At 43.6% G+C, this 16,881-nt stretch overlaps 1 protein-coding gene across 1 annotated transcript; it reads left to right on the top strand.

Moving 5' to 3' along the window:
* The first annotated feature begins 881 nt into the window (after window positions 1-881).
* LOC111064711 lies at window positions 882-2,082 on the top strand. Its single transcript, XM_022352467.2, is given in 3 exon segments — window positions 882-1,634; window positions 1,636-1,722; window positions 1,810-2,082. Coding segments are annotated over 3 exon segments (837 nt in total). The 5' UTR covers window positions 882-1,021; the 3' UTR covers window positions 1,947-2,082.
* The last annotated feature ends 14,799 nt before the right edge of the window (window positions 2,083-16,881 follow it).

The following is a 16,881-nucleotide window of genomic DNA, read 5'->3' on the forward strand; positions in this document are numbered from 1 at the left end:
AATATATGTATGCAGCAGATCTGAGAGTGCCGAGAGCCGAAAGCCAAACAGCCAAGCCAGCCAAGCCAGCCAAAGAGCCCCGACAACAAAAGCGCACATAAATCAACGATCAAGACAATTGCGGTGTAATAATTTCAACTTCTTTAAGTCGGCAGCCAGCCCACACCACACCGAGGTGCTCCCCCCCACACACACCACACCCCTGCCAAGTGGCCAGGCACTCCGCCGATCCGCGTCGATCCGATTCGGCGGGGCCATAAAAATAACAGCTTATCGGGGCAAAGAATCGTGTCGTAGCACGCCTACCAACTCAAAAAGGCATTAAAAATATGAAAACAACAATTGCATTGCACACATCGAGTCCAGAAGGAGGAGGTGGGATCGAAAGGAGGTGGGATTGCAGATCTGCAACTGATGGAGGAGCAGCAGCAGCAGCAGAGGAGGGAGGGAGGGAGGGAGTACTGTAGTACCCCTTCAGGTGAAATCAACAGCAGTCACGCCCATCTTTTCCTCATTGTAGGCGTCAGCCGTTGGCAGCGGCACGTTTTAGCTCGTGAAATTCCAAACCAAATCCCCCAAACCCCCCCTCCACACACCCCACACCCAAACGAATAAAAGGCTAAACTAAAGATATATATATATATATATATAGAGGTGGGTAAGTCGTCGTACCCCTCTCCTAACCATTGTTTGCGCCCCCCACCCAAAGAGCTGCGGCGGGAGGGTTACAACTTAGTTAGGAACCCGCTGGAGCCGCATGCGATATCTCAATTTGAGGCTCATAAAAATAACGAGTAATAGGCCAAAAACGACAGGCGGATTATTTGCAACGAACAGCAGATACCCTCACAGCAAAAGGCACTTCCAGTCAGTGAGCAAACGTTTGCCTTTCTTTTCCCTTCAAACTCAACAAATATAAAAACCCAAACCCAAACAAATTCTCTATTATATATGTTGCTGGAACCAGGTGCTGCTGATTGGTGCCCTGCCCCTTAACCAACACCCACCACACACTGAGAAAATGGCTAGCAAGCAGCCGCCAACAGCCAGCGAGCTGGCGTACCTGGCCGAGCTGAAGACGCGACTGCGCGAGTTGCGCGAGCGTCAGGCCGCCTTCATGGAGCACACCGCCGACATGCTCATCCGTATGAGCTCCACGGCTGTGGGTGAGGCCTTCCTGGGTCCACCCAGGCAAGGCACTTCCAGCACGAATTCGGGCCACGTTAATATCAAAAGGCTAATACAACGCTTCGAGGATCTGCGCAAGATCGCCACATCGCAGCAGTTGAGCAGTGTGCATGAGGTGCCCGAGGTGCCCGAGGAGCTGATGAATGTGGATGTGCGGCGACTGCTCAAGCGCTATGAAAAGTTCATCGAAGAGGCCAATGTGCTGCAGCAGTCGTGGTTCCGTCTGAAGCAGTCCACGGCAAGTTCTGCGGATCTAACCGAGTGCGAAAAGCTGTCCATGGTGAGCAAACAGAGCTCCAAGGAGTCCAGCGATTCGACCTCAAAGGGGATCAATGATTCGGCTTCCAAGGTGTTCAATGATTCGGCTTTCAAAGGTGTCCAGCGATTCGGCCTCAAAGGTGTCCAGCGATTCGGCCTCAAAGGGGTCCAGCGATTCGGCCTTAAAGGTACCCGCCTCCAATGATTCGCAGTTTGATGCTGAGCAACTTTTGGAAGTGGTAAATACGCAAAGGAATTGCAGCAAGCAAAAGTATGGTAAGAATACAAAATTGGGGCATGCGTCTGTGTGTCGGGGGAACAGTTCTTAATGTAGCCTAAACCGAAGCTTTATCTGATTTCTAGGACGCGCCCGTTGGGGTGCTCTGCTGCAGATGATGCTGCGCCTGAGTCCGTTCAACACTTGCGGCAAGAGGGGCAAGTGCAAAAAGCTATCAGCCAGCAGCAGTTCATCCATAATGCTGCTCAAGACAAACCCATAGATCGCCCCCTACCCACCGCACATGCCACACACACACACACACGAAATAATCCCATTGAAAATCCCATTGAAAATCCCATTGAAAATAATCCAATAAAATTCTCCATAGCCAGAGACAGAGAGATGCAAATGCATAAATCAATAGCCAACACCACACATCAGCATGTCAATATTTTGCCTAATTAATGTGGCACGGTCTCGGGGCGGCAAGTTGTGCATCAATTTGGGGTGTCAAGTGCTGCTCTCCCCCCCACCCCACCCCTGTCTCTCTCTCTCTTTCTCGCTGTGGGTCTCCAAGGAGACCACCATCACTGTTGCCCCCGATGCTAATGTAGCCGTCGCTCGGCTCTGTGTGGCAGGCTGGCTGGCTGGCTGGCTCGCTGGCTGGGACTGTGGCTGTGGCACAACGTATGGCCGCAACTGCTGCGCTGACAGCGCATTTTAGTCGCCCATGGAAATACCGAAAATAAATCTCTTGCCATCTCCGTGACACAGCAGACAGGTTCTGGGCGGGGGAGGGGATACGAAAGGAGTGTGGGGTATGGGGACCAAAAACGCAACGAAGACAAAATACTTTGGCCCCCACACACACACACACACACACACAGAAATAACTGGCGGACACGCAAAGCGAGAAGTAAACATTTAAATTTAAATTAAGTGGCTTGTTCGGCCTCATCGAATGCAGCAGCTAATGAGACGCCTCTGCGCTGTCGGTCAAATGGGCAGAGAGGGGCAGGGACAAGGACAGGGGCAGCGCAGGGACAGAGGGGTGCACAGATAGATAGGGGATTAGTGGGGGCAGATCGCAGCAGGAAGCTTTTTTATTCTCTCGTTTTGGGTTTATCAACGAAATTGATATATTTACTTAAGTGCGTGTCTCCGTCTGTCTGTCTGTCTGGGGGGAAATATCTCTGAGGAGATCTCTGAGGGGATCTCTGATTTGTTAAGATCTTCGTTTTTGTGTAGAAACTTTCACATAACCCACAAAAAAAAATATTAATTGCTTGTAAAGATATTTAAATGGCTTTTTGAACATTTGGAATTCGATTTAGAAGCTACATAAATGTTGCGTGAAAAAAAGTAAGAATAGATATATAAAATATTTCCGGCATTATAAAAGAATACAATAAAAATAAAAAATATATAAAAAAAAAAATAAGAAAATAAATAAAAAATATATAATAATAATATAAATAATATAAATATAAATATAAAGCCATTTTAATGCCAATCATATAAATTATATTGGTGTTTCCATTTCCTAACAGACAGACACCTGCTGGTACCTCTTGGTTAAACTTTTATGCCATAAATCTTTTGGCTAAATAACTGCAAGTACAGCTGGCAATGGAGCAAGCATCCTGCTAAATAAATCACAATAAATAAATAGCTAATTAATTATAATTAAAATTACATGCATTTAAATCAGAAATAACAAGTTTATACCGAAATGAAAAACACACATTCCACACCAGCCACAGCCACACCTTCGATTCGATTCGATGCGAGTTGTGGCATAATAAGAAATCATGTTTGGCAATGATTTGTGGCATCGATGCGAGATGCGAGATTCGAGTCGAGGGGGCAAGTCGAATCTCCGGTGGAGGAGCTTATCTGCACAGAGCTCTGACACGAGTGGCGATGGCAACGATGGCAACGATGGCGAGATGCCGATGCTAATCAGCGACAAGCCGCCGCATGCAACCAGCCAGAGACAGAGCCAGAGACAGAGACATAGACGGACGACCCATGCAACATGTGTCCGCAGCGCCACACAGAGATCCCGTCGAGATCGCAAGTTGCAAGGGGCACAGTCAGTGGGAGGGGGAAACAAACAAGTTGCAAACTGTTGCCGGGCATCGCCATTAGCTGTCACGTATCCCCGCCGTTCCCCCGTTCCCCCACCCCGTTGGCGCTTGGAATCGCTTTGACCTGCAACATTTTGTGTGTGTTTTTTTTTGTGGTTTTTGCACAAAACGGTGGCAACTAGCAACAGGTGGAGGAGTCGAGACCCACCAAATATGGCCCCAGACCTTCTCTTCATTCTTTGACCTACTCCCTGCTCAAGTGGTTTCAGCTGAAGGATGAACTTTAGCTGGAGAAATCCCATTCAAAATCGTACATTAAATACGTCTGTAAATGGTTAAGGTTGAGGTTGAGATTGAGTGCTGGCTGGGAAAAATGCATAAAGAACAGGCCTTAACGGATATGGAACTACCCAAACTTTGATAAGCGATATTTGGAGATTTGGTATGGATGAAGTCTACAGTCTACAGTCTACAGTCTCTAGGATAAAATATAGATCACAATTTAATATATATATTGAATAAACTTGCCTAAAAATCAATTTTATTATTTATTTTGAATTTAAACACTCCCTAAAAATAAATATTATTAAAAAAAATTATATATAAAATAAATATTATTATTTATTTTTAGTTTTTAAATTCCCTAAAAATAAATTAAAAATAAATAAAAATAGATCACAGTTAAAAGAAAAAATATCGAATAAAAATTTCCCTAAAAATCAATTTAATTATTTATTTTGAATTTAAGTACTCCCTAAAAGTAATTAATATTATTATTTATTTTTAGTTTTTAAATTCCCTAAAAATAAATGTTCTTATTTATTTTGAATTTAAACATTCCTTAAAAAATAAATATTATTGTAAATTAAATAACAAAATATTATAGTTAATTTTTTGTTTTTAAATTCCCTAAAAACAAATTTTCTTATTTATTTTTATTTAAACATTCCCTAAAATTTAATTTTCTATTTAATTATTTATTTTTGGTATTTAACATAAGAAAATATTTTCCCTTTGAATGATTGGTACTGGGGGGACTTGCAACCTTTATCCACCGCTTTCTTCGTCTGAATCGCCTTGAAATTAAAGATAAATCCAAACAGAATAATCAAACATTTGTAGACTTGTGCGCTAGTGTGCACACATGGACGAGCGGACGCAATCAGTGTGCACACATCCGAGTTGTCGACGCCTAGTCAAATACTAAACACACGAGCAGAGAGCAGATTGTTATGGTTCCGCGGAATATGTTCCAACAATTGTAAACTGACATAACAAATAGTTCTGGGAATTCGTCATACTTGTGCGAGTAGTTTCCTCGAGTCCCACCATCCCACCATCCCATCAGAGGCTGAAACACGAAGCACACGCCCACATTATTTTGGACAGTGCCACCATGGGGCAGGGGTCGGAGTCGAGTCGAGTCGAGTCGTTTGTGTGTTGTGTGTTCACTTTGATGTTGCACCGACGGACGGACACGCACGTTGGCAGACGTCTGTTCACCTAATTATCACACTATTTGAGGCATCGTAAAAGCGAGACGAGACACACACTGCACCGAAAAGGTAATGAGAGGGCGGCGGACAAACTGCAGACTGCATGTGGCGGTCTCTCTCTACCGCATACCCTAGGAATGAAACGTGAAACGTAACTTGATGTTCCATTCCATTCCGTTTCGTTTCGTTGCATTTGTCGCTCAGATGGGGCGCATCATAAACCCATAAAAGTGTGAAAGGATGGCGCGAGCGGGGCACATCAAAGCGAATCGTATGCATCGGGCATTATACTCCGCTAAATTGAAGCGAATGAAACGATGTGTTATATTTACATATGCAATCAACGGACCGACAAGAAAAGGCTACGGCGTACGAGTACACGAGTATGAGTAGTTCCATGGGGAATTAATTAGAATTACGTTTTCATGGAAAATTGCGCCGATCTACAAAGGAAGCGCCGAATATGACATAACATAAATCTACTCAGGAACACGAGCAAAGAATCCACAGAATAGATTGTAGTAAATATAGAATGGCCTATCGAAAGTGCTTAAATTAATTATCGATTGAAGAGAGAGTTATCGTTAAGGTTCGACACTTTTTGAACCAAGAAAATTGCAAATAAAATGCATTAAATTCGTGTTAAATTCTATTGCATTTCGTTTTAAATTCAGGTATTTATTTTAAATATTTTAAAAAGAATTTTATATGTATATCGAATATATCGATAAATCGATATTTATAATTAAGCGTAATCCATTAAGTAATGCATTTTCCAGCACACTTTTACCATTCCTTTTAAATTACGAAAATTTAAAAAATGCAATCCACACTCTTTCCGTATTCATCATTCATCAAAAAGGGGGCCTTTCCCCTAGGGCTGACTTTTATTTGAGTTTCCTTGTATTAATTTCGGTGTAGCAAGCAAATTAGCGGCAATTTACATCCGCTAACGAGAGAGAGAGAGGGGGAGAGAGAGTGGGGGGGCGTTGGAGCAACTGACGGAGAATCTATGGGATTTACGAGGCAGCAAGGAATTAGACCTTAGTCCGGCGGGAAATGGAAAATCCCGACCACTGCCAACCGCTGCTAACCGCCAGCCAGCCAGCTGCACTTGCACATGCAAACTAATAAATTTCATTGATGTGTCTATTTTCGGCTGCACTCCCCCAACCCCACCCAACACTCTCTCCCGCGTGCTCTCTTCCTCTTTAGAGCTCTAAAGAGCCTCCTCCAAGTGCCTGCCTGCCTGCCTGCCTGGCTGCCTGCAACGGAAGCAATTTGTAGCTACAAGCTGTAATTTCCAACCAAACCAGACCCCGCCGTTCCCGTCGCTGCTGGGCCAACGCCTCTTCTGACATTCCACCCGACCAAATAAAAAAGACGTCGATAATTCTTAAGGCAACGGCGCGAAAATCGGGCAAATTTTCGCTGTCAGTGGTCGGATCTAATGGAGGGGGCGGTGGAGCCCCGTCCGTACTCTTACCCCGTCGTGTTGGCTTCACAAAGCAATTGCTGCACATTTTATTTAACCCCTTTTATGGCCTCATTATGGGCCATACGGGGCGGGTGCCGGGACCGAGACCGGGACCGAGCAGACAAAATATATCTTTGCCGCAATTCTCCGGAATCGTGGAGGGGTAGGAGGTGCCGTATGGGGGGGGCAGGAGGCTTTAGCGAAATGGGTGCGAAATGTCTGGCGGAAATGAGGCTAGGAATCAAGCAAATAAATGTTTTATAAAATGTTTCCAGCACACAAAGTAACTGCTGGGGGTGTGGAGGGGCTCCAGTTTCATGCCCTGGTCTCCGGCTCCGTCTCCTGCTCCGGCTCCTGCTCCATTGCCAACCGTTTCTCGAGCCATTAAAATGAAATTTATCGTTCACAATGTTTTATGGTTCTTGAAATTTCGTGCAAAATGGAGTTACTCGGTAATTTGGTAGCAAAATGAATGTAGCCCAGTCAGCCCAGCCCAGCCATTGGGGTTCCATATAAACTGCTACTTTGTCTCTAAATATTTCCCCCACCAGAGGGCAAGTCGAGTCTCTGCTACATATGATTAACGAGCCTCTGTCTGTCTGTCTGTCTTTGTGGCAATGGTTTTTATTTCTTTTAATTAAATTAAATAAAGAAAAAAGGGGAAAAGTTATATTAAAAATAAACAACATCCAAGAGAAGAGTTGTATGTGAATTTTATCTGGTTTTAAAATAGATAAATGGATTGAGTGCCTGCAGAAGGAGTGAAACTATAGCAATATTCTGAATATTTGCTTTTTTATTAACAGGTTTAAAATTACATTTATTATTCATTTACTTATTTAATTATTCAGAAAAATAAACAACATCTAAGAGAAGAGTTGTATGTGAATTTTATCTGTTTTTAAAAATAGATGTACCGATTGAGTGCCTGAAGATGGAGTGAAACCTTAGCAATATCCTGAATATTTGTTGGTTTCAAATTACATTTATTTTTTAGTTAATTATTTTGTTAGTCATTCTCTCCTTGTGGTTCTTCCATATCTCTACTATGATTAACAAGAGTCTGTCTGTCTGTCTTTGTGGCAATGGTTTCTATTTCTTTTAATTAAATTAAATAAAATGAATAAGGCAAAAGTTAAAAGAAAAATAAAAAAAATCTAAGAGAAGAGTTTTATGTGAATTTCATCTGGTTTTAAAATAGATAAATCGATTGAGTGCCTGCAGAAGGAGTGAAACTATAGCAATATCCTGAATATTTGTTGGTTTAAAATTAAATATATTATTCATTTATTTATTTTATAATTCACTCTCTCCTTTTGGCTCTTCCATATCTCTATATATGATTAACGAGAGTCTGTCTGTCTTTGTGGCAATGGTTTTTATTTCTTTTAATACAATTAAATGAAGAAAAAAGGGGAAAAGGTATATGGAAAAATATACAACACCCAAGAGAAGAGTTTTATATCAATTTTATCTGGTTTTAAAATAGATAAATGGATTGAGTGCCTGCAGAAAGAGTGAAATCCTGAATATTTCTTGTTTTATTAAATGGTTTAAAATTACATTTATTCTTTATTTATTTATTTATTTTATTATTCAGAAAAATAAACAACATCTAAGAGAAGAGTTTTATGTGAATTTCATCTGGTTTTAAAATAGATAAATCGATTGAGTGCCTGTAGAAGGAGTGAAACTATGGCAATATCCTGAATATTTGTTGTTTTATTAAGTGGTTTAAAATTACATTTATTATTTATTTATTTTATTATTCAGTCTCTCCTTTGGGCTCTTCCATTGATATCTTTATCGCCTGTCGCTGCTTTCTTTCGCTTAATTTGAATTTAACATTTATCAATTCCAATCAAATTGTTTCGCCCAAGTAAATCTCTTCAGCTGCAATTCATATTCCCCCCCACAGAGAGCGAGAGGTTTTTTGCGCTGTATCTTTCTCGCTCTGCGCCACCGAAAAACAGTGTACCAAGAGAAATTAATAGCGGCTAAAACTTTCAACTTGGCCAGAGGGAGGATGGTACTGCAACAGCAGGAGCATCAGCAGCAGCCAGGACCAGAGGCTGTAGAGGCGCTGGAGAGCAGGCCCCACTTACTCATTCATTCAGTTTAGCAAAGGGGCAACTTGTGGCCATAAATTTGTGCACGAGTGCCAAAGTGGGGGGGAAAAATACAACACCGAAAAATTGCAAAAAGGCCAAAAGCGTCGGCAAGTCAGCCGCTGAAGCCGCCTCCTGCCCCACTACCGCCTGCCTCTGGTTTTACAGTTTTATAAAACAGGAGAGAGGGAGAGAGAGAGCAGCTAAAGAGGAGTCCTCCTTTGGGGCCTGTTCTACGTGTGTGTGTGCTGGGGCGATATCTAGCGCACTTTCAGCGCGACGATAAATTTCCCAGCCAAAATGTGTAAATTATAAATACGAGCAATTATTTTAACTCTACTTAACAAATTACCATGCCATAGCATATGGGCCAAAAGGTATAAATTACCGACTTTTACGACTTGCGGAAATTGTATGGCGACGACGACGACGACGCTGCAAGCAGGTTATGCCCCATGCCCCAACCATGTGTGTGTGTGTGTGGGTTTTTGTATCTATGCGAGTGCGAGTGCGAGTGCGGAGTGCCTGCTTAATTGTGTGTGTAGGTGATTATGCTTAATTGTGTGTATGTCAGGGCCAAAAACGAAGGCGTCGACGTCGGCATGTTCAAGGACCCTCACTGCTTCCTAGCTACGTCTCTTTCTCTCCCTCTCTGCCTCTGCCTGCTTGCCAGAGTCTCCGTCTCCCCTTCTCTCACACTCTTCGTTTCAGTTGCGGTGCAAAACTTTTCGAATCAACTTTTAAGCAGCGCAAATGACGTTGCGGCCATGTTAGAGGTGAGACGACGAGTCCTTTGGGACGAGTAAGGGAAGGGGCTTTAGGGGGTGTAGTCCTAACCTCACTTGATGACTTGATAACTTGTCTGTGTGTTGTGTTCGAGGAGAGGAAAACGACACTGGAGTAGAAAAGGATGCTGAGTGGGAGTACCTGTTTAATTGCATTGTTGAGATTCTTTTTCTTTTTTTTGTTTGTATCCCTTTTTTTGTGGGTGTGCAACTTTTGTGGATTATGGTAGGGATTAGCAGTTGATTATTGTTGTATATGGTAAAATATGTAGCTGTATTTACACTCGTATTTCTGCGGTTTATTTGGGTTTTTTTTTGTTATTGTTCTTTGACTTTGAAAAGGGTTGGATACCCCATGATTTTAGCAGTTAAATAATAAGCAAGAAATGTTTAAATTCGGTAAAATATCGAAACAGTTTTAGGCCAAACCCTGCTGCACTTAATTCTTAGCTCACCCATCCTTGACACAATTTTAAATTATATTTGGGCCTAAATTAAATAGTAAATAAATAAATAATAAATAAATAAATAATAAATAAATAGAATATAAATTAAAATAAATAGAAATAAACTAAAATAAATAGAAATAAAAAAAAAGCTAAAATAAATAAATTGCAGCCCTAGTTAATCCCCCTAGACCCGCCAGCACCCCCATCCAACTACCATTCAGCATCGTCATGCAGTCGAGTGGCTTGTTGGGTGCAAGCGCCCCCTCTGGCCTCTGGCAAGTTCATTCAATCAAAATGCTTGTCCAACACCCCCGCTACCCCGCCTCCTCAACGCCTGCCGCTGTCTTGCATTTAAAATTCGCACAACATGGCAGGCCCCCATTAATCATTTTCACAAGCAGCCAAGTCGCAAGACTTGATTCAATTTTTTTTCGCCCCTTGAAACAGAAACAGAAAGAAAAAAAAACAAAATGAATATTTTCGTTACTTCTTACGCAACGCTGGACATAAGATTGATGTGACATTTGTGTTGGGCCCCCTCGAGAATTATGGCAGCTCTCTGGCAGCTCCTCTCTCTCTCTCTTCGTGCTCCGCCGTGCAGAAATTGGCAATGAAAAATTCTAGCGCCAGCCAAAACGACATTTCAATTCGAGAAAGTGCTCGACACTCTCTCTCTCTCTCTCTCTCCACCCTCTCTCATTCCAGCTGACAGTGAGTGCGAGAAATATTGCGCCCGCAGCATATTTTGGATTTTGGGTTAACTTGCGCCTTTGCCTTTGCCTTCGACTCTGACTCTGACTTTGGCCCCTGGACGACTATGGGAGCTCTTCTGACTCTGACTCTGAGTCTGAGAGTCTGCCTCTGACTGTGGCTCTGGCTCTGGGATGGCAGACATTCCGGCACGCCATCTATCATTTCAGCTCTAAGGGTTGTTGATGGCCTCCATAAATTATATTTGCACGCGTTTCGCCTTCAAACTACTGCGCCAAAAATAAAATACATACATACACATATATTTTGCGCAGTGTACAACCCCACATCCCATCCACTACTGGGCTGGGTAGGTGGATGGAGGTGCTACGAAAAGCCGAATGCGGAATGCCGAAAGCAATTGCAAAGCGCATTTCATTTACATAACTTGCGATATACATATTTATTTTTCCTTTATTTTTTTTTTCGTGGTAATAGTTGCAGCTGTCTCCGGCCAAGGGCGTTCGTTTATCCAACGGGCGCAGAGAAAGGAAAAGGGGCTAAAAGATGTCTAACATAAATATATTTCCTGGCAAAAGTTTGAGCATAAATTATGTACGAGGTCAGCTTTAGAGAGTAGAGAGAGAGATGCATTAAATGGGTGTTTATTTAACGTTTAATTTTGGAGGGAATTTTTTAAAAAATAATTATGCATATTTCTCAGAAATTCTAGATAGCTTCTTCTTCTATCCCAACTCTTGATCAATATATTCCGGAGTATTATGTATTATGTGATGTTATCCCCTAGCTGTACATTAAATATTTTGCACTCGACAGGGGCATCAATCAAAGAGGCCGTTTTCAAACATATTCCAAACCCCATCCCCCAATTCTAGAGCCCAGACATGGCCCAATGCGAACCTCATTATCGTGCTGGGGGGGCATTAATCAGCTGGACACCGACAAGTCGCTGCCTGCCCTTCAGTACTCCCCCTCAAATATGTCTATTCCCTCTCTATACTGTATATACCGAGTATATCTCGCTGCGGTCAACAAAGTCCATGACTTTATTAATTGCTGCTCATTAGCGCTCTGGGCTCATCAATCAAACTGACCGCAACAGAGTACCCGGAATACACATACCACGAGTTTGGGGGGGGGGAGTACACATCAGGGGAGGGGGGGGGGGAGGGTAACTGCGCAACACGATGACCCACAGATGCAGATAAAACATAATTTAGTGGCAGACAAGTGCAGATAAGCCTGGCTGGCTGGTGGCTGCCCGTCGCCGTTGACAAACTGCAGACAGGGCGCCCATGGGCGGCTGTCCACTCTCTCGCTCGCTCTCTCTCTCTCTCTCTCACTGGGCGCCTCGAAAACTTTGTCGCCATCGGACATTATCGCCATTTCTAATCGAAGGCTCAGGCATGGCACCATCGAAGCACCAGGCTCCTCCAACAACAAAAATGATTGAAATTCAAGAGTCACACAGACACGAGGGCGGGGGGGCGGCGTGGGGAAACCAACGGCAGCAAAATAATAAATGACCTGTGGTCACAGCGGGGAAATCCAAAAGAAAGAAGAGGAAAGAGGAAAGCAAAGGCAAGGCAAGGAAAGCCATGCGAAGAGCCAGAAGGGCTCTGAAGCGCGCACCGCACCCCGCAGCCGTAATCAGCACTTGTAACTGAAAACCCCTCGGGTTCGGGTCGCAGGGAGCAGCAGCAGCAGATACTCATCGTGCAACAACGCAACAACACAACAGGGCACAGCCCGGACCAGCGGAGAGCATGTGTAAAGTTTCCAAAAGAGAGGACACACTAATTAGCGGCCATTGATCATTCTGGCTTGGCGCCTGGGTGTGACAACCGAATTTCGTGGCAGAGTGCGAGCGAAAGAGTGGGTAGAGCACATGACGACTTGAAGAATACACTAACAAAGGGGCAAAGAAAATCCTGGATATGTAGACAAAATAATAATTGCATATTTAACTCGTGTTTTCCATGGACTTTTATCCAAATTTGAAGAAGTTTCTAGCAAAGTTTACGGTTATTTAACAGCACATAATCCACATACCTCACTTATCCAATACTGCTCCATTGAGTGATATTTAAGACTCTTAAATTTAGAGACATATTTTTCTTCCTTTTTGGCTGCCGCTTAGAATACATTTTCTTCAGCCGCGTGGTCATCGCTTTAAACTTGAATAATCCAACTACGCAGCTCTTTTCAGGTAGTTACTAACACATGCAAGAATATTATGCAAAAGCACTTGTGAGAGAGAGCTTCCCTCTTGTGCTCACTCTCTGATCTGACTCTCTGCATGCAAGCACAATTTGGGAAGCTTTTACCTTTCTTTTCAGCCAGTCACTAACACATGTAAGCACAGTTGTGAGTAGCCCTAACTGTCATCTCTTTGATCTGACTCTCTGCATGCAAGCACAATTTTGGAAGTTTTTACCTCTCTCTGCCGCTCTGATGACATCAGCATGCAAACGCGCTTGTGAGTGAAGCTGCCCTTTTGTGCTCTCTCTGATCTGCTGCTCTGCATGCGATTCCTATACCTTTCACACCCACGCCAGACTACATGCATACATACATATGTGTGATGTACGTTCGAGAGAAGCTTCCAGAGATCATATGCCTCGCTCACGTAATAAGCAACGAAATAAAACCTACCATGGGCGCTGGTACAATTTGAAATAACGAGCTCTAGCAAACGCAAACCCCTAGCTAATGTGCTCAACATTTTGTCACTGCTCAAAGAAGAATATTCAATTAAGTCATTTTGCCTTGACCATATCGAAGAGTTTTGTGCATTTTGAATAATCATCATAATCATTACGATAATCATCCGAATTTTTCATTCTAATTTCCATTATCGCGCGAGTTGGTTGCCTTTTCCTTTCCCTTTTCCTTTCCCCAACGACTTTCGTTATAATTGAGCTGTCTGGCACAGCGGGGGCGGGCGGAGTGGCTGATAGCTGACAACAATTTGAAGTTTTAATTGGGTCTCTCTTGTCTGGCGACAGCAGGGGAACCAGTGGCAGGGTGCGGTGGTTATTCTTCTTCTTCTTGTTTTGGCGCCCTGTCACTAGGGGACTCTAATTAACCACACAAATATGTAGAACACTGCCACAATATCCACCGTCATACCAGCGCCACAGAAGCACACTCGTCGAGAGAGAGAGAGAGACAGAGAGAGAGAGAGAGCAGAGCAGTGAACAAAAGCTGGAGAGCGGGAGAGACAGACTCGTAAACATAATTCACAAACGAAAATTCAATTGGCCCAAAGCTTAAGCACTCGACTCGACTCGACTCGACTCGAGTCGAGGTTCTGCTCTCGGACCCTGGGACCCTGCAACTCTCTTGTGCGGTCAAAGTGCCATAAATAAATTAAACCCATTTAACATGCGTCATAAATTTATAAACAATACACCCAAAGCTAATTAGCCGACACGAAAATTGCTACGAGAACGTGGCCAAAAGGGGAGAGCGACACAGACATACAGTTGGAGTTGGAGCTGATGGCGAAGAAGAGAGATAGAGAGAGACTCAAAGGCATTGGGGGAGATCTTTGTTTCAGGGAGCCAAAGTGCAAGTGTTTGGGCATCGTGTTGCATATTTTGGGGTTGGACAGTGGGCTGTGTTGGCTGACGGAGTGATCAAATAATTGTCAAATATAACTAAAACTATTTTCATGCTTAAATAAGTTAAAAGAAGGATATACGAAGCCGCAACATTGAAATGTAAATCGCAGGAACCATTGACCATCCACAGTTTAAGCCCCCGGAAAACCCCCCAGTTGCAGCAGCAAACCAGGAGCGACTTATGCTCTAGTATTCTGTCTCTGTATTTTGTTAGCTGAAAATATCCCACTGTCGACTGTGGTCCGTTGGCCATTTGGTGTTTTGGGTTTGCCTTTCTTTTTGGCTGAATTTTTGCTTCTTTTGCGCTGTTTTTGGCTGGTCGCTTGGCTTGGCCTGACTTGCTTCATAAATAAAATGAATTCGTACTCAAACCGACAGCCATAAATAATAAAGTGCAAAGCAACGCCCCACCCCACACCACCCACCTCAACCCACCCACTGAAACTCCTCAGTTGAAGGCTTTGGTCAGACGTGGCTGCTGCTGCTGCTGCTGCTTGGTCCGGGCCAAGTCAATTTCCACAAAGGCAACACTTTCTGCTCGGCGAATTTTAAGATTTACGCTGACACTTGACAAGGGGCAGGGAGTCGTCGGCTTGGAAGAAGTTATGGTGGGTGGAGCGGGCGGCGGCTGGAGCTCAGCTGTTTGTCATTTTCTGTGAATTATGTGGTGTTAGTTGGAAATTGTTGTTGCTGCTGCTATTGCTTGTTGACTACCGTTTTGTCTCTGACTAAATATGGCTGAAAGAAGGGGGGACTACGGAGCAACGGGGCTGTGGAGAGAGGGTAAAACTTCAGTTGCGATAAGATTTCTGTTTGGGTTTTAGCTCTCAGTTATTGTTAGTTGGATTGTGAAATGCATTACAGTCGAAAGTAATTCGGTTTAGAATGGTTTTACTCCACACTGTGGATTGCATTTACGTTGGAGATTGAACCATCAGCTGATTATCAGCTGATGTGGAAGGTATTTTAGAGCTGAAAGGGAATTTGTGTATTTATTTATGCAAGAAACTCTGGGATATAATGAATGTTCTTCCTGCTTTTGCCATTCAATAATTTTATTTGTCTAGCATTTGCTTTTGGGTAGTTCTTCCTGCCCATCAGCTGATGTGGATGCTATGGAATACCTTCCTCGAACAGCTGTTGTGGAATGTCTTTCCCTTTTTAAATGATTTCGCCACAAGCACTTAGTAGTACGCATTCCCTTGGTTTCCTTGCCCCTATTTTTGATCCTCATTTGGATCCTCAAATCAGACTGATATTCCCCTGCAGCACAAACAAAAAAAACAACATCCACATGGATTCCTCTGTTTGTGTGTGTGGGCGCAGACACAGTGCCTCCCATTAGCATAACTCAATGCGTTCGTCGACAGACACACAGAGAGACAGACGGACAGCTGGACAACAGCCCTTTTCAGCTTGCCCCAAACTGCCACTGCCTCGGCCACTGCCACTCCCCCACGCCAACCCCGTCACCCCTTTTGCCAGTGTCAGGTCGTAAACATTTGCTTTCTTTGGTTTTTAATTGGATTTTATTATGCCAGGCCGAAAGTTAGCTGCCTGATATATTTATGATTATTATGTTTTGTGCCTTGCCGGTGCCGGTGCCGTGCCGCGGTGCCGTGTCTTTTGCCACAATTCTTTATTCTTGTTTTCTTGTTTTACGATGCGGCTACCAGGGCTACCGAAGCAGCCGAGTGGAACTCTTTCGAAAAGAGTTAAGAGCTACCGGTGAAAAGTTTCGGCCAAAAAAGGCCAAACTCAAAAGTTTTTATGGGCTTATTAATGTTTTTATGTTTGATTTAATTTATGTGCTTTGTGGTTCTAATTCTGATGGTTTAAATAACTTGAAAGGATTTTAGAAATAAATAAAAAACAGATAACATATTTTGTAGCCACATTTCTGGGCACATTCCTGCTAGCCAGCCAGCCAGCCCTGGGGTCTGCGGCTGCTTCCCCATTTTTTGGTTAATTGCTTGAATGAACAACTAATTTGAAGGCAGTTCAAAAGGGCAGCCGGCACAACAGATCAAAATTTATATGCATGCGATGGATATGGAGCTGGAGCTGCATGTGTAACGGCACTTAAAGAACTCCCCGCCCGCACCCCACACCAACGGACAAAACTATCCAGCGATCCCTCCCTCCATCCACCCAGAAAAGGCAAAGATAAAACGTGGCGCTCACACAAGCCCCCCACAAATGAGAGGGAAAGAGAATGTAATAGAGAGGGCGAGAGAGAGGTACTCGGGGATACATTTAAATTTATGCGGTTTATGGGCCATGGGCCTGTGGCTGTGTGGGCGGGGGGCTGTGTGATGTTGCCTTTTGTGCAGTCAACAATTTTCATGCTTGAGCGATTGCCACGAATACCCAAGCGAAGGGACCAAGGGAAGGGAGCCGGAGCGGTGCTGGAGCGGAGCCGAAGCCGAAGCCGGAGCGGAGTGGCATAATTAGTTGAAACGGAAGCTAATTT

Source organism: Drosophila obscura, unplaced genomic scaffold (genome assembly GCF_018151105.1).
Source record: "Drosophila obscura isolate BZ-5 IFL unplaced genomic scaffold, ASM1815110v1 contig_179, whole genome shotgun sequence".
NCBI classification, from domain to species: Eukaryota; Metazoa; Arthropoda; class Insecta; order Diptera; family Drosophilidae; genus Drosophila; species Drosophila obscura.